Source organism: Calypte anna, chromosome 5A (assembly GCF_003957555.1).
Source record: "Calypte anna isolate BGI_N300 chromosome 5A, bCalAnn1_v1.p, whole genome shotgun sequence".
NCBI classification, from domain to species: domain Eukaryota; kingdom Metazoa; phylum Chordata; class Aves; order Apodiformes; family Trochilidae; genus Calypte; species Calypte anna.
In genome coordinates, this window is record NC_044251.1 from 26,319,643 (window position 1) to 26,346,049 (window position 26,407).

At 38.1% G+C, this 26,407-nt stretch overlaps 1 protein-coding gene and 1 non-coding gene across 2 annotated transcripts in view; one reads left to right on the forward strand and one right to left on the reverse strand.

Moving 5' to 3' along the window:
* TDP1 (tyrosyl-DNA phosphodiesterase 1) overlaps positions 1-21,602 on the forward strand; it is a 39,532-nt gene extending 17,930 nt beyond the window's left edge. Inside the window, exons 13-16 of the mRNA XM_030452084.1 lie at positions 1,273-1,380; positions 2,827-2,929; positions 12,897-13,011; positions 21,146-21,602. Of these exons, the coding sequence (XP_030307944.1) occupies positions 1,273-1,380; positions 2,827-2,929; positions 12,897-13,011; positions 21,146-21,219 (400 nt within the window). The 3' untranslated portion in view covers positions 21,220-21,602. The remainder of the gene's footprint in view (positions 1-1,272; positions 1,381-2,826; positions 2,930-12,896; positions 13,012-21,145) is intronic.
* On the reverse strand, positions 8,826-8,907 carry TRNAL-AAG. Its single transcript has one exon. It is a non-coding gene; the product is annotated as a tRNA-Leu (tRNA).
* Positions 21,603-26,407: the final 4,805 nt, after the last annotated feature.

The following is a 26,407-nucleotide window of genomic DNA, read 5'->3' on the forward strand; positions in this document are numbered from 1 at the left end:
TTTTGTTTGCCTAATATCGTAAAAAGATGAGTTATGGAGCATTTTTGCAGAGGACCTACTGTTCTGTCATGGTTGAGACTAATGGTGTGTTATTCTAGCTATACTTAAGTCTTGTTGACAATATCTTGAGATGGAAAGGCAGTTGTGTTTTACTGTTCAAATTCTGGTAGTACCTACTCTCTCTTTTTCCTTATCCTACACTTGAGCTTTTAGTTTACATGGTACCATGTCCTCCACCAAGCAGTGAATTTGGTCATTAAAGTTTTTCAAGACTGGTTTCATTTAACTTACTGTCCTTACCTCTGAGACTGAATATGCCTGAAGTTTACTGCAACATGAGATCAGTCCTGTTGACATCCTCTGCCAGCTGCACTCCGATGGAAACTTAACAGCTTAAAATATGTTAAGCCAGTTTGACTGGAAGTGGCCTGGAATGGTTATTGACACCCATCCCCTTATGTCTTTATGTATTTGTGCTGCCCTATTTAAGAAAGTACAGCCAAAATGTGTGCCCTCCTTTCTGCTTTTAACTTTCTGGAATACCTGTTTCAATCACTTGTAATTGAAAGTAACTTCAATGACATTACTGTAGAATCTAAGTGGAAGAGAAGTTGTTCTCTTCCTGATTTTGGGTTGAGACTAACAGCTGGGAGTGGAAGGTGCTTCCAAATACCACATACATAACCTTGATTTATGTACATATATTTGCTGCTTGCTTACAGTTTAGTTCTGTAACACTGTTGCTGAATTACCTCAGCAATGGCTTGCTGTTTTAAACTAGTGTGTGTGTGTGTGTGTGTGTGTTTGTAAGAGGAAGGGTAGTGTCAACCATCTTATCAGCTGCTCCCTGCCTCAACTTCATGCAAAATAAACTGTAATGAGCTTGGAGAATTTTGGAAGGTTTAATCTGGTGCCAGTCTCCTTTGCTTTAAGGCATAACCATTGCTAGTCTTCAAAGAAGAAACACTGTCTGGAAGCTTGGATTTAGCTGAAGTGAAGGAATGGAAAACTTACTATAGGAGAGCCTGATACTCTGAGGAGAGTCTGGTTTGTGTGCAAAGAGAAAATATCCTGCCCTTTTGACTTTTAGCAAGATTAGATTTCAGGATTAAAAGTACGGTTAAATAAAGTATTTTCTGCTTTTCTGTAGGAGGAAAAATGTATTGGATGTTATAAGTATAGGGTAGGATTACTGAAGATGTGAGACAGTATGGTGGCTTTTAGACCTTAAAATGAAACTGTATATGAAAAAAATTCCTTTTCTTTTTCTAGCAAATGGTCAGCAGAAATCTCGGGTCGGAGCCATGCTATACCTCACATTAAAACATACATGCGACCCTCTCCAGACTTCCAGAAGATTGCATGGTTCTTAGTTACAAGGTAAACAACTCGCCATGCACCTCTAGCTCTAAAAAGTCTCTACAGAAAAGTTTCTATCAATTGCAGGCCCAGGTGAGTTACTGCTATGATCCTGGTGCTACTCTAGTGATAGGAATTTTTCTGTCCATATTTAATATTTTTTTTCATTGTGGTACCCCTTCTGGGGCTTCAAGTTAAAATGATGGTCAGGAACTCTTGACGGTCACATCAAATTTTTTTCTGAGCTGTAACTGCCATTTTTGAGGTTCAGGATCAACTGAAGTGATAAATATCTTTAAACTTTGGGCTGAGTTTCATTAACATGCTGAAAATGAAAGTGTTAGTTTTCTACAAAATTTGATATGGGTTAAGCCTAAATTTTGCCTTGCACTGCCTTATCATTACAAAACATGCAGGTAGCATGACATTTGGCCAGATGGAGTTGTTCAGTAGTGTAACTTCAAGTCTAGCTTTGTATTTCTTTTAAAGAAGTCAAAAGAGGGAGCAAGGATTTTTTTTTATGTGAAGGGAGAATGTCTTACTGTGAATGAAAAATGTAGATATGTTTCAGTTTTCAGTTTGGCTTACTCATAAATACGGAGTTATTTTAATCTTTTTTCCTCTTTATTTTCTGTCTCTTTAGATTTCATCACTCACTGATGCTCTTGCCAACAATAATAGTAACAATTAAGGTGCTTTTTAAGGGATTTAAGTAATTCAAATGTGCTGCTGAGCCCACCTAACATAGAAATTAGATTGCTTTTATTTTTCCTCTTATTCTTCTCCTGTTTCACCATTTGCTAATATCAAAAAGCATCTATTATGTCTGTCAGTTAAAAAGTAACATTTAAGCTTTTAATTTGCTGTAGAAATAGGTTTTGGCAAAAGAATTGCATTTATTTTTTGACTCCCAACTTGATCTGCTTCATACCAGATACTGGTGAAGGTTCAGCTACAAGGTGGTGCTGAACAGCAAATGAGAAAAAAAATGCCTCTAATAAATATTTGTTTTCATAAGTGTATCAAAGAACAAATGCCAGAAGCAAAAGATATTATTTAACACTTGAAAAAATGTGCTGCATTAAATGTCTTATAATGTAACTACTTGTAACTGAGCTAGCCTTTAATCTTCCTATGTTATCAAATTGAAGCTATTTACCAATACCCAGTTCCTTTCTGTAATGTGCAGAGAAGATTCAGAAGACTGGATTTGTCTTGTAGATCTGCATGACACAAGTAAGATTGTATAATTATGCACATGAGTTGTATGAATACCCTTCTATATATTGTCTCTGCTACTCCCACTGAGATGTAAAAAATAGCAATAAGGAATAACACTCACTTTTTATGAAAAGACTGTTCTGATTGGAGTTCTCCTGCTAGAAGGCCATTGCTACAGCTGTGGTACTTGAATACTTTCTGCTGTGAAGATAGTGCTTCACTGAAATGTTTCATTTTTCTTTGCAGTGCCAATCTATCTAAAGCAGCTTGGGGAGCTCTGGAGAAAAATGGTACCCAACTGATGATCCGTTCATATGAACTTGGTGTCCTTTTCTTGCCTTCAGCATTTGTAAGTACATAGTTGAAGTACAGATCCTAGGATATGCTGAGAATTACAAATATTGATGAATACAAATGTGATGGAATAATCTACTTACTGGATTCTGTGTTTCCAACTTAGAAAGCTAATAGCAAGTCGAGTTTACACAAGGTATTCTTTAAAATAGAAACACTTTGTTTTTCCTACACAGCAAATATGGATTTGTTATTGATACAACTTTTCTTTAAATAACACAATATTTTAAAATTGTGTTTTTAAACATAATTACATATATTAAGCTACATATATTAAGCGTTGCTGAAAAGGATGATAAATATCTTCTTTCAAGCTTCTTAAAACTGTGCTTTGATGCATATACACACTGGAATGATGCATAAAGGCTTTCTAGGTGAAAACTGTATCCAAACCATGATGATTAGTAGCCATGACTGCTTATTCTCATAACACATCGAAGGTTCTTATTGAACAACTCTTGCTGTTTTTTGATTCCCAATGGAATCTGGTGGTAATGAGTCCTGTGTCTTAATTGTGCATTTCACTTGAGACAAAAACTTGCCTTTTTTGTTTTGATTGCTTTTTGTCTTATTTAGATGTACTGCCTGGTAGTGGGGAGATGCCAGTTTCTGCTATTAATGACTTCAATCATTCTGAGTGTTTATTAAGACCAAAATTAGTGTTTATTAGTGTTTTTTCTGCTTGCAGTCCAGTCTTAGCAGATGGGGAAAATCCACTTAACCATTTGAGATTAAGAAGTATTAAATATGCAAGTGTATTTTCATCCTTGTGTTGCATCAGAATAACTGGATATTAAAGGCAGGGTCTGAGCCAAGTTTACTGATCATTAAAAATACATTAGATAGTTAATAAGCATCTGCTTCAGTCTTTAGCAAAATGCTGCAGGCCTGCTTACACGAGAAAATTTAGAGAGATTCTGCTGTTGTCAAATATGAGTCCTCTAGTAGTAATGACAACTGTGAAGAGTACTTCTGGTAAATACTCTTGGGTAAATCATTCATAATGAAGCTCAAGGCTTGTGGTCATCAGGATGAGTGGTTGGGTCAGCTCTCATGAGATGAAAGCTTTCACTGAAATACTGCAAAACTTTGACCTCTTCTCTCCCTTTTTACCAAATGTCTGTTCAGGCACCAGGGATAATTCTGCTTGCTGTGGAAAGAGGACTGCATTGCTTTGAATCTAAAGTCTTTTTAGCGATTTTTCCTGTGTTCTCTTATTGTAATTATATAATTATAGACCCATTAGCCTCACTTGAGTCCCTGGGAAAGTCATGGAGTGAATCCTCCACAGGACTATCATAAGTCAATTAAAACATGTGACTGGGAAAAGCCAGCATGGATTTATCAGGAGCAGGTCATGCCTAACAAACCTGCTTGCCTTCTACGATAAAGTAACCTGCTCTGTGGATGCAGGGTGAGCAGTGGACATTGTCTGCTGGCACTTTTCTTAGGCTTTTGATACTGTACCCTACAGCTTCCTCCTGGAGACACTGGCTCAGCATGGCCTGGGTAAGCAGTCTGTGCAGTTGGTGAAGAACTGGCTGACAGACCATACCCAGAGGGTAATAGCAAGTAGTTAATCCTCTAACTGGCAATGGGTCACAAGTAGAGTCTCCCAGGGGTCAGTATTAGGCCTGATGCTGTTTAACATCTTCATAAGTGACCTGGATGATGGGACAAGAGCATCCTGATGTAGTTTGCTGATGATACCAAGCTGAGTGGAGAGGTTGACACCCCACAAGGGAGAGCAACCCTCCAGGATGACTTAGACTGAAGAGGTGGGCTGACAGGAACTTTATGAAGTTCAGTGTAGGGAAGTGCAAGGTCTTGCACCTGGGAACACATAACACAGAAGTGCAGTTCAGACTGGGATCTACTTGGCTAGAGAGCAGCCTTGTGGAAAGGGACCTGGGGTTCTTGTTGGACAACAGGCTTAAAATGAGTGAGCAGTGTGCTGCAGCAGCAAAGAAATCCAACAGGATGCTGGGTTTGCATCAGCAAGGGCATCTCTAGCAGAGACAAAGAAATCCTCGTCCTACTCTACTTGGTGCTTGTCAGGCCACACCTGGAGTATTGTATACAGTTTCGGTCCCTGCTGTACAAAAAGGATGCAGACAGGCTGGAGAGGATCCAGAGAAGAGCTATAGGGATGATCAGGGGATTGGAGCATGTGAGGAGAGGCTGAGAAAACTGGGTTTGTTCAGCCTTGGGAAGAGAAGGCTTAGAGGAGACCTTATTATGATGTTCCAGAACTTAAAGAGGGGCTACCAAGAATTTGGAGACTCCCTATTAGAAGGACTCACATTGTCAAGGCAAGGGGCAATGGACACAAGTGGCTCCTGGGGAGATTCTGATCAGACAAGAGAGGAAAATTTTTCACCATGAGGACAGTCAGACATCGGAATGATCTCCCAGGGGAAGTGATGGGTTCCTCCATTTTGGGAAGTTTTAAGGCTCAGCTCGATCAGCTGCTAGGACATATCATATAAACAATAATATTAGAAGTGTTGGACCTTTTGAGGTCCCTTCCAACCTGACATTCTATGATTCTTCATTCTTATGCACACTAGATTTGTTTATAAAATAGAGAACACTTGGAGTTTGTGACCTTGAGTTCCGTCATTGAATTTTTCCTTTTAATCATCCTTTTGGAAAATGCAGTCAGGATGTTCCTGTTCCAGCCCCCACTATGTTCCATAAAAGATCAAATTCATCTAGTGCTATATAGCTTTGTGTTTATTTTGACATTAGCTGAAGCAGCAAGCAGTGTGAAAACTTCCTGCAGTGCTGAAGAGACTGCTGAAAATTTGATCATTAAATAAGGGGATGAAAAATGTTTGGTTTGGTTTTCATGTTTATAGTAGCAAAAAGGAATGGAGTATTAATACATTGCATACACTGAGAGCAAGAACTGCAGTCTTGTCTTGTATTCCTGCAAGGTAATAAGGCATTAATTAGAGAAGTAGGATTTGTGTGCTTTCAGTTTTACTCCACTGCTCACTGTTCTCTGGTTGCTTTGACTGCCCCATAAAAAATATTTCTGCCTTCAAAACTGAGTAGTGTTACTGTGTTACCTTATCTAACAGCAGCTGATGCTTTCAGCAGTTAAGTTGAGTACAAATTGTCCAAGATCTGCAGCTGTTACAGAGCCATGTTGTGATTACTGGGCTAGCAGTATTCACATTAGTTTGACTTCTCAGGCATATCTGTACAAGCTGCTGTATTACAGTGACATGCCTTTCATTAATTAAATACATTCATAATGTTTTAGTATATGTGAATGCTTTCAGCAGTTTTTCCTTCATGCAGCATTAGAAGTCAGCATCTCAAGAAGATGGTTCCAAATATCTTTGAGATTTAATTTATCATCCATAACTTGAGCTAGCTTGCTCTAAGAGGGTGTTTCAGTCTAATGGTACTCTGCAGTAGATTTTCTAGTGATAGAATCTGACCTTTGGTGGCTTAATCCATCAGTACTAATTTCAAAGATGTCATTTACCTTTAGAGATGAGCATTTCATCTACTGGCCCATCCTTTGTCATTAAAGTCTATGGAAATTTTTAAACTACATTTAGTAAAAAAGGAGCCTTTAGTAGGAGCTGAAGTAGTTACTTATTAGAGTAAATTAATCACATTTCTATATATACAGCAGAATAAAACAGCAACAGTTACTCAAATAAACCTGGCCAGGATTTTGCTAGTTGCCGGGTGAGTTCAGATTTGCAGAAAGGATGATGATAGTCTTGAAATTGTGGCAGTCTTGTGTGTGTTCATGTGTGTGTGTGTGTGTATGTGTTCAAGGCCTCTCAAAACTAGAGCTGCTTCAGGCTTTAGTCTTCAGCCTAGGATAAAGTATCTATAATGAAGCTTTGTTGCAACTTGGGTTCCTGTTCTGGTGACAAGTAGGTAGCTGTACCTGTCTTATTCAGCTGTCTGTTAGAGGATTAACCACCTGACTAAATTAGGTAGGAATCTGGCTTATCTCAAACAAGTGAAAGGAACAGATTAGTTTAGTATATGGAACTACATCATCAATTAGCCCTACCATGATTGTAGCCTGTCCCTGGCTGTCTTCACTCCTTTATTTGTACTGGCACTGGTGCTCACTGTCACTTGGTGCTGAAAACCAAATTGCTCAAGTTTTCAGTGTTAATCCATGTAAGAGCTCAACATGATCAGGTGATACCAACACAAGGAAGAAGGAGCAGCAAGGTCAAAGGGACAGAGAGCCAGGAGGGGATGACATTGAGATAACCACCTTTTGGCCTGATTTTGGAATGAGAGCCTGTGAGGCTGATCAGTGAAGTTTTGGATGCAAATGGCTTGGATGTAGCTGAGGAAAATGTATTGTGCACTGTAAATGGCAGCACCAAGCCCCTAGATCTTTTTTCCCTTTCTTACCACTCTGGTTGCTCTGAAGTAGCCACTGTTGGAGGGAGAGAAGGCTTTGCTTTGGCATATCAGAGGCACAGCTCAAAACTCACAGTGGCCAAAAGCAGATGCTTACAGAAAAGTTCAGTGGGCAGGCATGTATGGAGTAGCTTATTATCCCTGAAGATTTCTTGACTTACAGGCTATAGCTTTTTCTGTAAACATTTATTCTCTGAAATGCCATTAAGCTTCTAGCATTCAGAATCTGCTCTGCCCGAGTTCCACATTTTAACAAGGTCACATAAAGCACACTGTTCTGAAAATCAGTTTAATTTGGTTTTCCCTTCTGGCATTGAAAGATTCGATAGCTATGTGACCATTAGTCGCCTTTTCTATACCACTCTTTTACAGACCTTTATCTTCTGCTTCTAGGCTGAAGAGTTCTTACCCTGCTCAGTTGCTCTTGATTGTTCTTCCTGCTTTCTGTAATTTTTTTTTCTTCTGTATCAATTGGGCTGTGAGGATAGCAAAGAGAGAGACAAAAGGGCAAATGAGATGCAGGCTCTGTGACACAGTGATGCACTTAAGGTTTTCCTCAGCCCCCTGCTTGACCTGAACTTATTTATTTATTTATTTATTTTACAAAGTGTTACCTAATAGGTTAGTCTTTGCTTTTTGTTTGTTTGTTTAGTCAGAAATGACAGATGTACACAGGAGAAACTAATTCTACCACACTTCATGAGAAAGTTTAGTTTGATTTTGTCAAATAGTGTAATAAAAATATATGCAAAATAAAGACCCTTTGTGTAAGTACAATGCTTTTTCTCTATAGCCCTCACAACTCTTACTTTTTGTATATAAATTTATAGGAAGCATGCAAGTATGTATTCCTATATAGGTGGCTGTACTCACAACACAACTTATTTGAGGCTCATCTAGAACTTGAAAGAACATGTAGCATTTAACACATATTTTGTAAGAGCATACTTAGTTCCTTTCCTCCCTTCTTACTAAATACTGATACATAATTGTGAAGACTGGTGAGATGAAAAAGCAAGTCACCTGTCTGTAGTAACATGGTGTGCTGTATATGGGAGCAAAAAAACCATAAAAAATGCTTCTTTGACAACTTAGCCTGGTTGTTGAGACATCTGAGTGTTTGTGGTTATAACATACTAAGTGGCAGAGTAGTGTCAGGTGAAGGTAATGCAGAACTAGAAATAGACTGAAGTTTTTAGAAGCTGCATTTTTTAAAAAAATTGTTTGCTAATAAAAAGATGCATAATACAAACTAGGTGAGGTACTTTCAGACATTTGAGCCTTCCTGGGCTTCAAGACCGTGCTCGAGCTGTGGAGTTGGTGATTCAATGCAGCTGGTTTCCGAAAGTTCTGTTTCTTCAGGCAGTGTGATAATGAAGTAAAAGACCCCTATTTTGGGAGAGGTTAACGCATTGGGCCTCAGAGTCGTTCAGGTTGGAAAAGAGGCGAAAGAAGAGCGAGTTCATGCGGGAAAACACTCATGGCAGCGGTGGGATTCGAACCCACGCCCCCGAAGAGACTGGAGCCTTAATCCAGCGCCTTAGACCGCTCGGCCACGCTACCGTGGTGGCGCTGCTGCCCAGCACGGCCTTGCTTTTCTTCGACTTAGAAAAAGTTCCCCGGGCTCTGCGGGGAGCCTTCTGCCGAGGGTGGGTTTGGAGGTGCAGTGTTCTTCAGCTGCCAGCTATTGGCTGCCGGTTTTTGTCTGGTTTTTAAAACGCTTCCAGAACTTTGAGGCTGTGCCCTGGCCTGATGTGCTAATGCAGACTCAGAAATATGTTAAGTGGTTGTTCTCAACATAGTAGCAGCTGTGATCGTTTGTAATTTTAGTGCTTAGGGAAAAATCATCTGATGTTGATATTAGATCACAAGCTTCTCCTAATTAAAAAATTATGTTTGTAAAAAAAGATTGTTTCCTGTGGTTGAACTGCATTTCTCTTTCTACCTTTATTCCTATTTCTCACTTCCTACATCTTCAGTCTCATTTGTGTTAAGTTTACTCTTTCTGCTTCTGGGGATTCCTTTCCAGAGGCTGAAATAAATTACATATTTCACATGCAAAACATGTTGAGAGAACCCCATCACATGACATGGAGTCCGGGGAAGCATGTTGCTAATTATATTGCTTGAAAAATCATGGAAGTGTCTAATAGAAAGGTTTTTAAATAAACAGTTTTTAGATACAGCTTCAGTGTCTGATAATGTAAGAAACTGAGATTGACCTGTAAAATGGTATGAAATTTGTGGTGTATTTAATTCTTCTAAAATGTCTGTTGAAGAACATGGTGCTAGCCAATTAGCTGTTGGAAATATGAACTCAGAAATACAGTAGTTGCTGTTGGGCTGAGAGCTTACCCATGATTGCCTGCCCAGTGCTATCAGATGCTGCAATTCCATCTAGGTAATCAATCACAGAAAACTGTCAGTATTATGGATTTTGGAATGCGTTGTTTTTTTAGTGAATAGTCCCTGGTAACAATTAAAATACTCCCATACAGTTGCTTGTGAGGGTGGCGTGAGCTGGATCTGGAACCAGCCATTGTGTGTGTGTGAGCATCAGAAGTGAACTGCTGAAATTTTTGCTGAGTTCAAACAGCTGAACCTTCAGTCATAGCTCATCTTAGACCAGAAACAAAAAGGTGTTGGTTAAGCTCTTTGACTGTAATTTCCAAAGTAATGTGATACCAGTTTCTTCCTTGAAAGAAATCTAGTTTCAGATGAAGTCTTTCCTGTATGAAATAGAGGGAGGATAGGAAAATGGTATAGGTAAACTAGGATTTTATATGTGGCCTTTAGAATGTTAAACGCTAGTGATAGTGCTCACAAAACTTCTACAAGGTTTTCAAAATCCGGTGGAAAAGACACTCTGGGGCATGTTTTCCACGCCAAGAAGTGAATTTGTCACTGTGGGCTTCTTACAAAAAATGTTCTGGTACAGTTGAATAAATACGTTTTCAATAAATGCACCTCAGTGTTGAGGAAGGACTTCATTGGGTATTCTCCTGGCCAAAGGAGCATGGTCATTGTAAAGTCTATATGCATCCTTAATACTGTACTGCCCAAACTAGTGAATTTTTAAATAGTTTTGTCAAAAAGTGGGATTATTTTCTGTTTACCGGCATGGGAAAGGATAGTCCTGTAATCATCCAGTGGAATACTCATCTGTCTCCTGTAGCACCTACTACTGCTAGTATAAAAATATTTCAATTATAGCAGTTCTTACCTCTCTCTTGTATGGCTGCCTTGTGTTTGGGACAAAAAATGCTGGAAAGAATTCTAAAAGCTGTTCTACTTCCTTTTCCCTTTCTTCTTCCCAATTCCTACTTTTACAATGTATGATGCTAAGGCACTAATAGAACCCACAACAACATCTGAAGTTTCACAAGTAGGAAAAAAATATGCTTTTCTACCTGGGAAATGTATCTCAGCATTACAAAATATATGAGCAAAAAATAGCTGCAGAAGGAAAAATTCTGAAATAAAAAAACACTGCTGAGAAAAATTTACAAGATTTTTTTTTTAGGCAAGATTTTTGGGCTTTTTTGGGAAACAGCAATGAGAGCTGTCAACATCTAGGAAATGCACAAGCCAGACAAAACGTGTAACTTAGTTCCTGTGTGAATATAAACACGTGAGAGTTGTTTTTAAAAATGTGAATCTCTTCAGAGAACCTTGTTAAAGAATGCGTTCCATAATCTAGAGTCTTACTCCAGGATGTTTTGAAGAAAGCTAAATATCTTTTCTTAGATTAGCATTTCCTGACTGGAAGATTTCTTAGAGTCTGGGAGACAAATAAATGTGGGGATCAACTGGTGGAGTCCAATGGAGTTGGAGGACAGAATCAGAGAAGAAATAAGACTCTCAGAGGAGAGGGAAGTAAGAGTGACTACTGAGGAAGAAAAAAGAGGAAAGTGAAGGTGTAGAACAGGAAAAGGAAGCAGAATGTCTGAAAAGAAATGCACTGAAGTAATAACAGCAGAAGGTACACAAAATAAAGAGGAAACAAAAGCATTACTGGGCTGGGAAAAAAAAAGATAACAGGGAGAAAATGAGATTTAAAATGTCCTAGAAGTGGAGCTTTTTTCAAGCATGTGTGTGAAAAGCATTCACTGTTACAAACTTCATGTGAAATTCATGTGGCATAATTCTTGATACTTGATTTCAACTGAGGCTACTGTTTATGTATGTAGAGGCGCAAGTAGGTGTTGCTGTGTATACTGCTTTGATAGTGATGGTTGTACAAATTTCACTCTTGGATGGTGCCACGTGCTAGCTGTGTAATTTTGTTGCTCTTGATAGGTATGCACATGAAAGCTCACTATAGAAAAAGAACCCAACTCACTCTACAGGGGTGAAACCTTCTCTGCCATTCCACATTTCTCTCATAGCTGATGTAAAACACAGAAAGCTCAGAGGCACTTGGAGCAATAACACATCACCAGTACATTTAATTTGCAGTTTTAAATCATAGATCATCATAGAATGGTTCAGATTGGAAGAGGTGAGAGGCCCTAAAAGATTATCTAGTTTCCAAGTCCTCCCTGCCAGGGCAGGTCACTTCCACTAGACCAAGATGCTCAAAGCTCCATCCAAGTGGCCTTGAACACTTCCAGGGAGGGGGCATCCACAGTGTCCCTGCTCAACCTGTTTCAGTGTCTCACCACCCTCACAGTAAAGAATTTCTTTTTTAATACCTACTTATATCTTTCTCTCTTCCAATTCAGTTTTGAAACCCTTGCCCTATCACTCCATACCCTTGTAATGTCCCTCCTCAGCTTTCCTGTAGGCCCCCTTCAGCTATGCTGTAAGGTCTCCCTGTGAGCCTTCTCACGAGTTACCATATCAGTAGTATCTAGGAGTGCACACCACCACCCGACTCTGCACACTGAAAGCTGACTACCAAGAGTTGTGAAGAAAGCTCTTGCCACCATCACCACCGTTTACACAGTTCCTTTTTTTACATTTATGGCACTACCCAGGATATGTGAAAAGCATATATTTGAAGACTTGTTTCTGTATAATGAGTTGAATTTTAATTCAGTTCATGAAACACACTGAACATCTAGGTAATATGGTTCAGGATGAAGCTAAAAAGCAAAAAGAAAATTTTAAAGCTTTTCTCCCACTAGTTAAGGATTAAACACCAAAGGTGTTAATGTTTTGTTTAATAATTAAAATTTTATTCTACTATCTGTAAATGTTTATGCAGAAGAAGCAACATCTTGCAGTATTGACATGTGCTGCCCACCTGGTAGTAGCAAAGACCTTTGCACTTGGATAGAATTGCTCACACAAGTGAAGCCACAAGCATTTTACCTCAGGAGGATGGAAATAGATCAGTACATGTGTGAGGGATTAAGACAGTAATGTATATCCAGTGTGGACCCACCTGTTGGGTTATGAGGTTTTAAGAAAGAAGTATCCGATGTCAGTAATGGAAGCAAAACATTTTATTAAAATAAATCTTATTGAAAAAGAATCTATTTTGAATTAGGTTTCATTTTTCACGAAAAACTAATAAGTCCTTCTTTTGTATGTTTCCTTTCCTTCAGGGACTGGACAAAGGTTACTTTCATGTGAGAGGGAAAATGCTTTCAGAAAGTAAGGATTCAGCAACATGTTTTCCTGTACCTTATGACCTGCCACCCCAACAGTATGAAAGCAAAGGTAAGGTGTGACTTCAGAAAAGAAGTAGCTATATTATATATGAAACAAACTAATTTGAGTAACCCTGAGTCATTTGAATACTGTTACATTACAAAGGTTTCTTTTAAAAATGTTGGGACTTGACTGCTTCTAAGATTATATCAGTCCTACATTATGCTTGTGACTTCAAAGAAAGCAGCTATATTCTTTTGGTGCTATTTTTTCATTATTGTTTTTTAAGTTTTGGGTCAATAACTTAAATATAGGGGTTTATTCCTCTTCTGGGGTTCTGGTATGTATTAGGAAAATATATACTCTTTATGGAATCAAAATGTTTTTCTGCAGAACTAAGGGGAAAGGAGTGTTGAAAGAGTAATGCTTGGAAGTGAGTAGGTGTGAGGAACAAATCCTCTGGAAGTGTGTAAAATACCATAGAGGAAATGTGAAAGAATTGCTAAAAGAAGCAGAAGTTGCTTTTGGTCTGTTCTGTATTTCATCATTTCAGACTTCATTTTCTTGAAGCTCTGCCTTGGAATCCCCCTTGGAGGGATGGAGGGGTTATATTTCATAACACTTGAAGAGATTTACAAAATCTCAGCCTTCTCAGCTTCTGAAACTATCTCTAGAACATGCAAATCAGGGAAGTGATAAGCAAGTGCTGCTTTGGGGTGATGATGGCTCGAAAATCTAAAAATACGTTGAGGATAATGATGTTGATGTGCAACCTGCTGTATTTGGGATGAGTAAATTTTTAGATTTTTGTTCTTGAAAGTAATGCAAAAAGATTGTAATGAACTTATTTTTTGGGAAGCCATGATTCAGAGGTTAAAATAATAAGAGAGCAGCAAAGAGTTCAGATAGGATTAATTGAAATATTTATATACTCTCTTATTATTTCAATCTTAAATCTATTAAATTAAATCTTATTAAATCTTATTAAATTTTAAATCTACAGAAATATTTCTGTAGATTTGTGAACTAACTTACTGTATGGAGTGAAAGAATGCTTCAAAGGTAAGACGTAAGTAGACTTTCAGAGTCTTAGTAAAAATAAAGACAGAAAGTCCCCTAGCAGGATCAGATCCTGTGAGCATGATGCCTCATGTAGTTGAATTAAGAAGGTTTTGGCAGCATCCTCTTGACTGGGCAGGCTATAGTAAACACCAACCAGGAGATTTCCTTTGTTGGCTTAACCCCTGATTTTCACCCGTAAACTCTTAATCTGTTTAGCATTGCTTTTCAAACACAGTTCTGTGCAGTTAATTCACTTTTTTTTACATGGAAGGCAGCTTCCCTCCCCCTTTCTTTCTTGTCTGTCCCATCTGTTTACAGCCATTGCTTGCAGTGCTCCAGCCATGTGATTCATCCCACCAAGTTTTAGTGTTACCAAGTAGATCACAAATTCCCAGCTGCACAGTGGCTTCCAACTCCTGTGTGTTATCCGTGCTGTGTGCATTGGTGTAGAAGAACTTCAGCTGGGCTGTTGACCACATCACCTTTTTAGAGGAACAAGCCCTAATTCCTTTACAACATTCTACAGGTGTTTTGCTGTTGGTTGCTAGTGGACCAGCAGCCCCCTGGCTTTCCTGGGTTGCTCAAAACTCCACCTTCTTCTGCCACTGAGTGTAGATTAAAGCCTTGCTCACAAGTCTGGCTAGCTTGTTGGCAGAGAGGCTCTTGTCCCATTTGGTCAGGTGAATTCCATCAGCTCCCAATAAACCTGGCTTCTCACCAGTACTTCCGTGATCACAGAAGCCAAAACCTTGAGTATGGCACCAGCTACATGGCCAGGCACCCACCTATTCAATATGAAGCATATTACTTTTGTAACTTGCAAAGATTATTATTCTGCTTGAAGAGCTTACTGCTTATCCAGAATACTTCTTAAATGGAAGTTCAGTTTTCCCAAAGAAAAAATAGTGATTTGATGTAGAAATGATAATACAATCTATTATAATGTTTTATTTGGTATAAGACATGCTGTCCCTTTAAGTATTGTTAATATTGTTTCAGGGAATGGTGGCAGGGGTTGTGCCTTGCTTTACTAGCTAGTTAAAGGGGAAAAAGATGCCACAACTAGTTGTCATGCTCTGGGACATTAATGCACTATCTGCTTGTTAACTAATGTTCAAACTTAGTTTTGGAAGGTTTTAGAAAAAGTCATATTTTTGGAAATTCTAAAACAAAGATTAAAAATTAGAATCCATATGTGTTCTCAAATGTGTTACATATGCCACCTTCCTTATGCAAAAATACAGTTGTATAATCAATACAGTTCTTGTTTTAATTATGGCATTTACCTTACTGTGTCAGTGAGTTTTATGTATATTTTAACTAAATGTAAGGAATTTTTTCCAAGTAACTTTTTTCATTTTTTGCATGGAAAGCTTATTTGTAGAGAACTCTTTTGTCTGTAGTTCATCTTTTGGGTCTCAGCTTTCTCCCATGATATGTACAGAATTCAAGTTGTCTTGGCTTTGGCAATGGAAGCTGTCAGCTGCGTGTGCCTTTTCACATCTCCTTCATGAATATTCTGTTTCAGTTCCTCAGCCTCAAGGTAGAAAAAATGTTTAAAGAATTCCAGTGTTATGGGATGCACTCATAAAATCCTCTGTCCTTAGCAATACACTTAACAACTCCCAAAATCTCTGGAGGGTAATATAAATAGATTTATTTTAATTAAGTCTTGAAAAGCAGATACGCAAGGAATTATCCTTTCTATAAAGAAACCCTATTGACTGATCCCTACAATTGAAGGAAAAAAGGCTCTGGGGAATTTTCCACAAACTCAGATTCTCTAACCATGGGAAAACTAAGTACACATCCCTTTCATGTGATCAGAAAAATCCCGTCAGGACCAGGAGGGAGGACGAGTGGACAAAATAGCCAACAGATGGTCAAGAATAGGACCTAAGCAGAATATAGGTATACCAAAATACATGATTTTTTACATTGCACATGTACTTATGGGAATGCAGATCTCGGAACAGGCATTCTTAATGCTACAGAATTTTATTATTGTGTAATATAACAAAGCGAAAGAAAAACAGTTTCTTAGTTTGTCAACATAGTTTAATTGCAGAGATTCCTTTGTCATTCTGTCACAGTGTCTTTCTGTCATGTTAATTAGTGTTTATCAGATGGGACTGAATTTCCAGTATGAAAACTGTTACAGTGAAGTAAATACATCTTGAAAACCACTAAAATACATCTGAGGACATAAAATTACAAACTCATCAGTAAGTGATAAAAATAATCTGTGTGGTTTCACTTGTAATAATTCATTAGGTTGATCCACCGTCTTTTAAAGTTTATTAAGTTCAATAATAATGAAATAATTTGGTTCCAGTCCTACTTTTCTCTCACTCCATATAAAGGGACAAAAGAAAATGCAGGGAGACTTGTCCACCTTTGCTTGCTTTGCCTCAGTAGTCAATGAGCCTCATTTTAAAACTCAAGTTTAGACAAAACAGGAAAACAGGATCTCTTGGAGAAACAATCATGAAGATTGTCTTCCTCCTCCTCTTCCAATAACTTCTTGGTTTTGCACTATTTTGCTGTCCCAGAGAGTTGGATTATCCTTCACTGAAACATAATCATAGGCTAAGCTGTAGTCACTTAAGGACGTGTTGATGTGCTTTTAGATGTTCTGAAATCAACTCTGACACATATTTTAAAATTTCCCTTTGCTTTCATTGAGTTTCCAGCTGTATTTCAAAGTTGCACAGAGCCACACTTTATAATACATGGATGAGTAAACTCCACCTGCTTGTGCCAGCAAGACCCATTTGGTCTTCCTGAAAGGAACAAAAAATAAAATTTAACTGGTTTTCAAACCATAGCTAGTAGCAGCATAATCACTTCAAACTGAAATGGGGAGTAAGATTTCTTATGTGGGAGAAATCATACCAGAAATATTTTCATGTCAAGTAGCTCATTTTTATTATATATGTTGATTTTTAAAAAACACAAACAAACAAGCCACACTGTAATGTTTGGAAGAAATATGTATATTTAGCTAAAAATTGTCAGCAAATTATGGTTATGTGGTTAATTGTTGAAATGGATCACTGAATCTATGGTTTACATGTACTGTAAACCATGAATATTGTTGTATTATAGTAAGCTTCAGTATTTTGGGGTTCACTTGCTTTTGTTCCCTGGTGAGTTGCCCGTAACTTTTCTAATTACATCTAAGGGTGATTAGATTTCTGCTTAATTGATCCTGGTTTAGTGCCATTTAGGGAGACATCAGCAGGTGAAAAATTTCTGAAGGTTTTCTATGCATTATTTATCTGCCAGATTTCAGATCTATTAATCTCATTTACTTGTTATAAAATGCTCTTACAGCACTACTGAAAAGAGGATGAGCTAAAAATATATTTATCAGCAGTTCTTTGAGTTGTGACTTGGTTACAAGGCAGGAATTTATATAAGTTTTCTCTGAGCTCTTACTTCCAAATGCTCTGGAACTGCTTAAACTCTCTGGAAGAGAACCCGTAAAGTAGAGGGGTAAGTAATTTCTAATAAAAGAGTTATTTCTCATTCAGTTTTCTCTTCAATGTATGTATTTAAATGAAGAAACTGGCTGTTCAGTTGACTAACAATATAGAGAAAATATGTGTATATACAAGAAAATAGGGCAGGTTCCATCTCACTTCAGATGAGTGAACTGCTCAGAGTGAAACTATATATTACTCTTTTTGACAGTTAAATGAATTACATTAATCTTAGGCTATTTTGCTTTTTGTTAAAGCTTTCTTTCCTGAGCCATTCTAATAATTTGGAAAAATATATTAAAATGTATTTTATTACTTTCCAGTGGAAAAAATCTATTTTACCCATGGTAACTGGTGGCTAAAACTCATGCTGTGAGAGACTGGAAGAATAGTGGGAAAATGAGATAGAAATTTGCTTAAATGCAAGTTGTAGTGTTGTGGGGAAATGAACAGACCACTTAACAATTTGTTCTTTAGCTGAAGTTTTCAGCATCTTGACAGCTGAAATTTCATTTTCTTAAGGATTCACAAAAAAACATGTCTCACAGGAAGGTCCCTACTCATTGTTGAGTATTTCATTGTCACACTTTGTGGAAAAGAGAAATGACCTTTTCCTTGTGATTTCACATAGTCACTGATATTTTTTTTCTAGTTTCCAATAAGGAGGAATTGGGAGCATGGTGAAATTACATTTGGTAAATATTTGTAGGGAGTGAAGGGAACTAGTAACACTCCATCTCCTTTATTACACATAAACTCTGCTGTGTTTGATAAGACCAAGAAAAACTTCATGGTGTATTTTCCTCCAACTCTCGTAGGTTTAGGTTTTTGTGTTTATTCTTTTATTTAAAGGGTGGAGATAACTTTCATGTATCATGCCTTATGTTAGTCATGAAGTGCCTAACAGAAGAGATCAATGTCTGTGCAGCTAAACTGGGGGAATATATTACTTTGAGCTCCCTTACAGGGACCTGCTGTATCCTCAGGAGATCAGATAAGTTCTATGAAAACATCACTATATACAGTCTCTACCTTTGTCTCACCTTTTTTTTTTGCCCAAAGTTCTAGAATTCTCCATTTACTCTGTTAAGTAATTAAAATCTTTTTGAAGAAATTAAGAAAGAAGACTGCTGAGGAAGTCATGTGCATTTTTCAGTGACTTTCTTTTTTCTTATTAGTACTGCATAACTACATGGAACCTGTAAAAGATAATGTAAGATTCCAGTCTCTGCATTTAGACATCAATCAGAAATAGCTCTCATCCAGATCTCCACTCAGTGCAAAAGACACTTGTCTTTTAAACTGTAGGAAGAGGATCACAAAGATACTTAAATTGTATTTTATACTTTACTATTCAATTGCATATTTCTGTATTCACAGACTTCTCTGGTTTTGGCTGTACATACCATACTGCCATCTGTCATACTTTAGAGAACATGAAGTTTTGAGCAAGCATGTTGTTGACCTACAGAATATACTGTATTTGTAATATACTATTGTTAAAATTTGCAAAGCAACCTTGTTGTACCATCAACAGCTCATGATTTTGTATTCTGTAACATGATCTCAAAATGTGGGAAAGACTGTGAGTGATTAGTCAGGCATACTTGAAAAAACTTGTGTTGTTCTCCAGGACCTCTCTATCTTTAAAGAAAATGTGACTGTCTATTCAGTTATGATAGAATCTTCAAAAGTTTACCCAAGTATAACTGAAAAAGCACTTTGCTTGAGATTACACATGATCATAAGTTAGCAATGGGGTAGGAATAGCCCAATTCCTTTTACTGTATGCCAGCTCTAGTGCTGGAACTCCTCAGCTTATATATGAAGCAAGAAGGAAGCAGTGGTATTGGGTCACTATTTCACACTAATTCAAATAAGCTCCTTTTGTTGAGACAAAATTAGGGAATTCAGCTGAACTGAACTTGGGAGGTGTGGAAGTTAGCAACGTTGAGTACACCTTAAAAAATAACAAGTAGGGCTATAAATAGGGAACAGTTAACATATTTTGGGTTTTTTTCAGAACAGTTAACATATTTGGTTTTTTCCAGAAGATCAAAAGTTTTAAATTTCAAAAGATTGGCAGTCATTCTAGTGTGCAACAGTAAGCTGCTAGGGTCAGATAGTATTTATACACATTGTCTTTCTCTTGCTGCTATCTCTCCTATTAAAATTATAAATAATTTTAAATTGGGTCTTTTTAAAATAACTGAATTACAATTTGCTTAAATTTTTATAATAATAATTTGTACAATTTGTTCTTTCTCTGATGATCCACATTGCTGTGACTTGTAACATCCCTATCAGCTTTCATAAATTCTAAACATAGACTTTGTTCACATCAAGTAGATTCAGTGTTGTTGCAATTGTATTTTCCTATTACCTTCTTACTGCTGTAAACCAACACTTTTGCAAAATATTTGCATAGGAGTGATTTGTTTCACTGCAAGATATGAAACTACAGTACTAGAATTAAAGATACCTTAATGGCAAGTAGTAATGGATACTTGGTAGCAATGCTCTCCCTCCCCCATGCTTAATTGGTGTGGTAGTTGTCAGAGTGTGGGGTTGTGAAATTTATAGATCACTTCGTTCCTGCTTCTGTCACTTTCTTACTCTTCTCTCTGATACAGTAATTCTCATTTTCTATATTGTGAGAGCTGGCGTTGGATCCTGTAAGCTTGAAACTGGGCATCAGCACTCATCAATAGCTTATCTAAAATTTCAATTGATGAGCATGTAGCAAACCCTCTTTAGCAAGTATACATAATATGTAATCTAAATGAGAAGCTTGTTTTTGATAAATGGTCTAGTCCCAGCATCCTCAGTACAAAACATTATAATCTATTCTTTGTACAGACTAATGTAAATGTCTTCCTTCAGGGCTCATTTTGTGGATGGACACAAGAAGCACGTTAGATTTATGTAAACTTATTTGAGAAAAATCACTGAAAGGACCGAAGGCATTTTCTTTGTATTTCAGTAGTAATCTGAGAGAAGTAGAATAGTAGCTTGGCTTTATAGAGCAGCTGCTCTTCTGCAATACGTCTGTGGCAGGAGGGAGAGCCCCGAGCACATTTCAGACCTTAGCTGCTGGCTCCAGCTGCATTGCCTTTCCTTCTTCCCAGAAGTGGGAATAGCTCCTGTATTCTGAGAAACAGAGAGAGGGAACTGTCAGCTGCAAAGCTGGTGCTCATCTGAAGAGAATGTTTGAAGAAGGGAGGTGTGAACTTGAACATTTCAGGCAGTGACATTCTTACTGTCCTTGTGAGAAATGCTAATATGTTACAGCACTTATTTACAGTTCCATTCCATTAAGAGATGTGTAGGACAGAATTTGCTGCCTATGGACCAAAACAAATTTAGCTTCATTATCATTCTTGTATACTGTGTAAAATACAGTTCTTTTACAGCTGGTGGGGAGATTTTTGGGTTATGATAATTATATTTAAAATAATTGGTGGGGAGGAAGCCTTTTCAAAACTCAAATTTTAAAAATAGCTGAATAAAAATTTCCAGTAAACTGAAATTGGACCTGAAGTTATATGAAAATATACAGACAATTTTGACCTTCCTCTTCCTCCAAAGGGAGAGGATCAAAATTTTACATTTAATAACTGAATTTGTCATGAGCATGTTTTTGTTTTGGTTTACAGATCAACCATGGATTTGGAATATTCCTTACACCAATGCCCCTGATACGCATGGAAATATGTGGGTTCCATCATGAATGTTTCCATGCTTTTTCAATTACTGACACTGAGCCTTCTAAACTACCTGCAAGACTACTTATTTCTGGTTTTTAATCTCTAATGCCCGCTATAGTGGTTAATTTGTAGTTGAAACAAACATTAAAATGTTGATAATGGAGGGATTCTTGGGGAATCTATAACCATATTATTATAAAGTACCTTTTATATCCTTTTTTCTTACTGTGTTCCTAATATGCTTTTCAAGATTAAAAAGGTGTAGACTGTTCTCAGAGATTCTCTCTGTATTACCTGTAATAAATTTAAAATTTACTGTTTTTTGAGAATGTCAGTTGGCCCCAGTAGCTGGAATAAAAGTTATTCTATGTAAAATTTAAATACAAATAAAGTCAATCTTGTTTATATATACATATTTGTTCCATCTTTTCTAAGTGTGTACATTTCAAATTGTATTGAAACTTTGGTTTGTAATTATCAGTTCTAATGTAAGCTCTAATATTTGCTGTTTGGGCTTCTTCAAGTATTTGGCTTCTTATCAGTTATCTCCTTATCTTCTTATATTTTATTTCTTCCCTCTTTGCAGTCACCCATGTACTGCCCAAAACACTATTGAAGTGGAAGGGCTTGGATGCTGTAGAGTAGTCTTAAATAGTGCTGTGGGACATAAGAATGACTGGTCATGCAGCCTGGAAATCTTGTAGTATTGTGTGGGACTTTGTTCAGATTCCCTCTTGATCACAAATAATCTGACTGGGTAGCTGTTCCTGTGCTGCCTCATTCATTCATTCATTTTGCAGTGTTTTTCCCCAAGAGGACTTGGAGCACACTAGGAGTGTACTACTTCCTAATGTTTATCTAATGTCCATCCATCTTGCATTCAAAAATAACCATAGAAAAGGTGTGTGTTTAAGAAATCATTCTGGATCTGGCTAGCAAGGAGAATTTTTCTTTCACTTTCCTATACTGTCACAGACCAATCCACGTGCAAACTCCATCAAGCACTGCTTCTTTTCTGGTCCTCTTATTCTTCCCCTCTTGTTCTACCCTCTCTAGTTACAGGCAAGCTCGATGGTCTCTCAAATTGAAAAGGTGATGTCTCCGAGTTGTTGCTGGGGAAGTTATTGTACAGTCTCTCACTCAAATGCTAAATGGAGCTGGGTACTGGCATAGCCTTGCCTATGACACTGAGGAATTTCACACCACAGCAAATACCAGGAGCTTGGTATTTAGGTTGCTTTCATTGCTTGTGTTGACAAATTAGAGATCTTTGGTTGAATTCATATGTAGATCTGAGATCCACATGCTTCTCCTTTATTTTTAAATGGTAGTTTGAATAATAATAAAAAAGTAATATAGAATTGTCCATACAAGTAATAGTTATTGAGCACAACATATTTTTTACTCAATAATTGCTGATTAATTTCTCTTGCTGCTGCCAAGAATTCTGGTGCTCCTTCTGTATTAAGTGTTTTCTGTTATAACAACAGTATAAGAGTTTATTGTTAATGCATATCAATTATTGTACAAATTATGTGCATACATTTTTGCAGTGCTGCTAATTAGGTTGTAAAGAAAGAAGTAGTGCATTTTTTCTGTGCCTAAATGGCTAAAACAATTTGATCAAGCCCTGGCTAATGTTAATGGTTCAAGCAACTGGCTAAGCTCAACTGACTCCTAACCCCCAGCTGTACAAGGGCCCATACTGGTGTTACAAACCATCCATCAGAGGCCACAGCATGGAAGGGAAGAAAACTGCAGAGCTGCCATACAGCCTGCAAGTATGAATGCAATATTGTCTTTCCCAAGACAACTGGAATATCATGATCTTTATCAGCCACACTCTAGTAACTGAAGTGAAAGAGATGGGAAAAGTTTTTATACAGCTAAGCATCTTCTGCTTTGTGAGGAATAAGTACACTAGAGAAAGGCAAGAAGCAATATTTCTTACTTCTCAGTCAGTAGCACTGCCTCAGAGAAGCAATCTCTGCCTATTCTAGAAGCCCCAAGTGTCACGTTCATGAAGTTCAGTGACTTTTTTTCAAATTAGTTTGTTAATATCAAGGTTATAAAGTTCCAGAAGTTTTGTTCAGCTTCCAAGGTAATGGAAGGCTGGCTTATTTGTTACTCGAGCAAGATGTTTCATTACATAGACAATTTGCTCAGGAGTAATTTGCAGCTCTCCCATAGCTCCTTCCAAGTATGTTTTACTTAAGTGTGCCACTTTACCACTTCCAAACAAGATGTTTAATTAAAATGTACAGACACTGTAAATGAGACAGAGTAACTAAATCTCTGTGTTGAGTCTTCCAAGTAATTTGCTGATGCGTTAATAATAGCATAGTCCTGGCTGGACAGATGATGGCAATCATTACTAGGGTACTCAATGGCTGTAGCTTTGTTAAGTACAGGGTTATTTTTTGGCATTATCTGTTGATAAAAGTATTGATTTGTTTTCTATTATTTATATTTGTGCTAAGCCTCACCAACATCAATCTTTTTGCCACTAAACACCTGCACACATAAATAGGAAGGAACTGTGTCCTTGTGATGCTGAGGATTAGAGGAAATGTAATGATAATGATGCCCCAAGTGACTGTACTGAGGTCAGTGGCAGCACATTCAGTGTTCAGGCTCACAAAATGCTAACTTCGGTTTGGGGTTAATGTTAGCAACTTGTTTGACCATGTTTTTTTTTTAACCTGAAACTAATTTTGTCCCTTGTGCTGTGAATACATTGCATTTCTTTATTCAGCTTTGCTAAAGTGCTCTTAATGGGCAGATGCATCATTAAACTACTCATGCTCTCCATGCACTCAAGTTTTTCCAACTATGTACCCATGAGCAATGGGAAGAGTGACCATTTTTACAAGAAAGTATTCTTTAGAATAGAATAAGTACCTTAATTAAAACTGGGAAAGTAAATGAAGAAGAGGAGCTTAAACAATAAAAGGTGCTACACCTGTGATTTTTGCTAGCCATCTTTGCATTTTCCACTTCAGAACTCCAGTCCCTATCACCTCACAGTTGCTGTATCCTTTTTATCCTTTAATAGGGAGCATTTCCTTAAAAAGCTGCTTTCCCAAGAGATTAAATCACTGCACATGCATTATAGTGTTTTGGTTTTGTGATGATTAGATTTGACAGATTAAGGGAACTTGCAATTTTTGATGCCCAGAGACAGTAGTACACTTCATGATCTTCCAAAAGTGCCAGATGTTCTCACCTGCGTTACTGTAATGATCTGTCTATGCCCAAGACCAATGCAAAAGTAACTATTCCTTACCAACAAAATAATGTGTAAACAGTAGAACAAAAGAGGTCGTGGCAAGGGGGAGGTTGATCTGCTCTCCCTGGTAACAAGCAGCAGAACAAGAAGAAATCCTCTCATGTTGCACCAGGGGAGGTTCAAATTGGATATTAGAAGAAACTTCTTCACTGAAAGGGTAATTAAACACTGGAATTGGCTGCCCCGGGAGGTGCTTGAATCACCATCCCTGGAGGTGTTTAAAAGATTATTAGATGTGCTGCTTAGGAATATGGTTTAGCACTGGACTTGGTAGAGTTAGGTTAATGGTTGGACTTCATGATCTTAAAGATCTTTTCCAACCAGAAAGATTGTGATCCTATGATACTGTGATTGTTACTCATTTTCCTTTGGGCAATCACATTGATGTCACAGTTACAAGCAGTTAAAGGCTCCTGTTCTCACTGTGCTAATTCAAACTATCCAAGAACAACTGCAACAGATGAAGACTTGAGTACATGGGGAGGGTACTCCGTCAGTTCTGCTGCCCATACTGCTCATTGAGAGAGATCCATCTTTCTTCCTGACTGGCAAAGATATTCAAAGCAGGAATACATAGGGTTTTTTTCCTCTAATAGGAACTATCAGTAATTTTAAAGATATACCAGCATTTTTCATAGAAGCATGTGGTTACCTTTAGCACTTGGCACAGCCTGGTTAGTTTGACTGGCATCCTGTCTTCCTCATTTCTTGTCTGTTTAATGTCGTCCAGCATTGCTGCTAATTGTAATTGCCGTATGTCAGTCTGTGCTGAGGAATAGTGAAGAGGGAATAAAACTCTGCAATGTGATATGTATCACCTAGGAATAACAACAAATATGAAAAAAGCAAAGAGGAAGCATGAGTCCCATTAATCCTCAGCTGTGGTTTACTGTGCAACCTGGGAAAAGGACTTCTCTGTGCCTGCTGCCCAAGATTTGTTGCCATGCACTTGGTGATCGTCTTAGCACCAGCACACAACTGCACACAACTGCACACAACTGCCCACACAACTGAGCCCCATCCCCGGGGCTCAGACCAATACCCAAATACACCTCAGGCTGTCACATCAGCAAAGGCTTACACTGAGTATATGACTATCTCCTGTTAAGGAAGATTTCTAATTACTAAGACTTAGTGTTCATTCTCGTTGCATTTTAACTGCAATATAAGTAACAGAAAATGGAAAGAATGGGGGGGGGGGGGGATGGAAAAGTAGGTGTTTTATCAATACTTTGTTGACCTGCTTTCTAAAATAAAATATATGTAGGTTGTTCTTCAGTGGAAAGAAAGAGTGTTTTTATACTACTATGTTTTACAGAGCTGAATTGTAGCCCTGTCTTTTAAAGCAGAATTCAGCAGCATAGTTATTGCCAGGTATTACTGAGTTTAGCTTTTGGCTTTTTATAGTAACGATTTTTCCAGAATGTTTGGATCGAGAGCTTTGATCCTGAAAATAATGCATTTTTAAGCCACACTGCAGCTGGAGAGCTGCCTCTGTCTTCCATACACAATTTCCCTTTACACAGTTTTGGAGGATGGAGGTGAAAGAACTTAACGAGCAGAGAATCAGCAGACCTGTACAGAAATAGCTGCCCTCTTTTGGCAAAAGGGAGTAATTTGTCTTGCTTTGATAGAAGGGTGATACCATCAACAGTACTTTATTACTCTGGGTCCCTTCAGGGCCCCCATTACCCCGGCGCTCCTCAGCCCCCACCGCCCGGGACCGGGCCCAGGCATCCAGGCATCCCTCAGCGAGCAGGAAGGCCGCGGGCGGGAGCAGCCCCGCGGCCCCCGGAGGGTGAACGCCGCGGGGCAGCCGCTCGCCGCCGTCCCGCCCTGCCAGGTGCCGGTCCAACCTGCCGAGAGCACCGGGGAGACCCTCGGGGCGGTGGCCTCGCCCCGAGTTGCAGCACCGTTTCTTC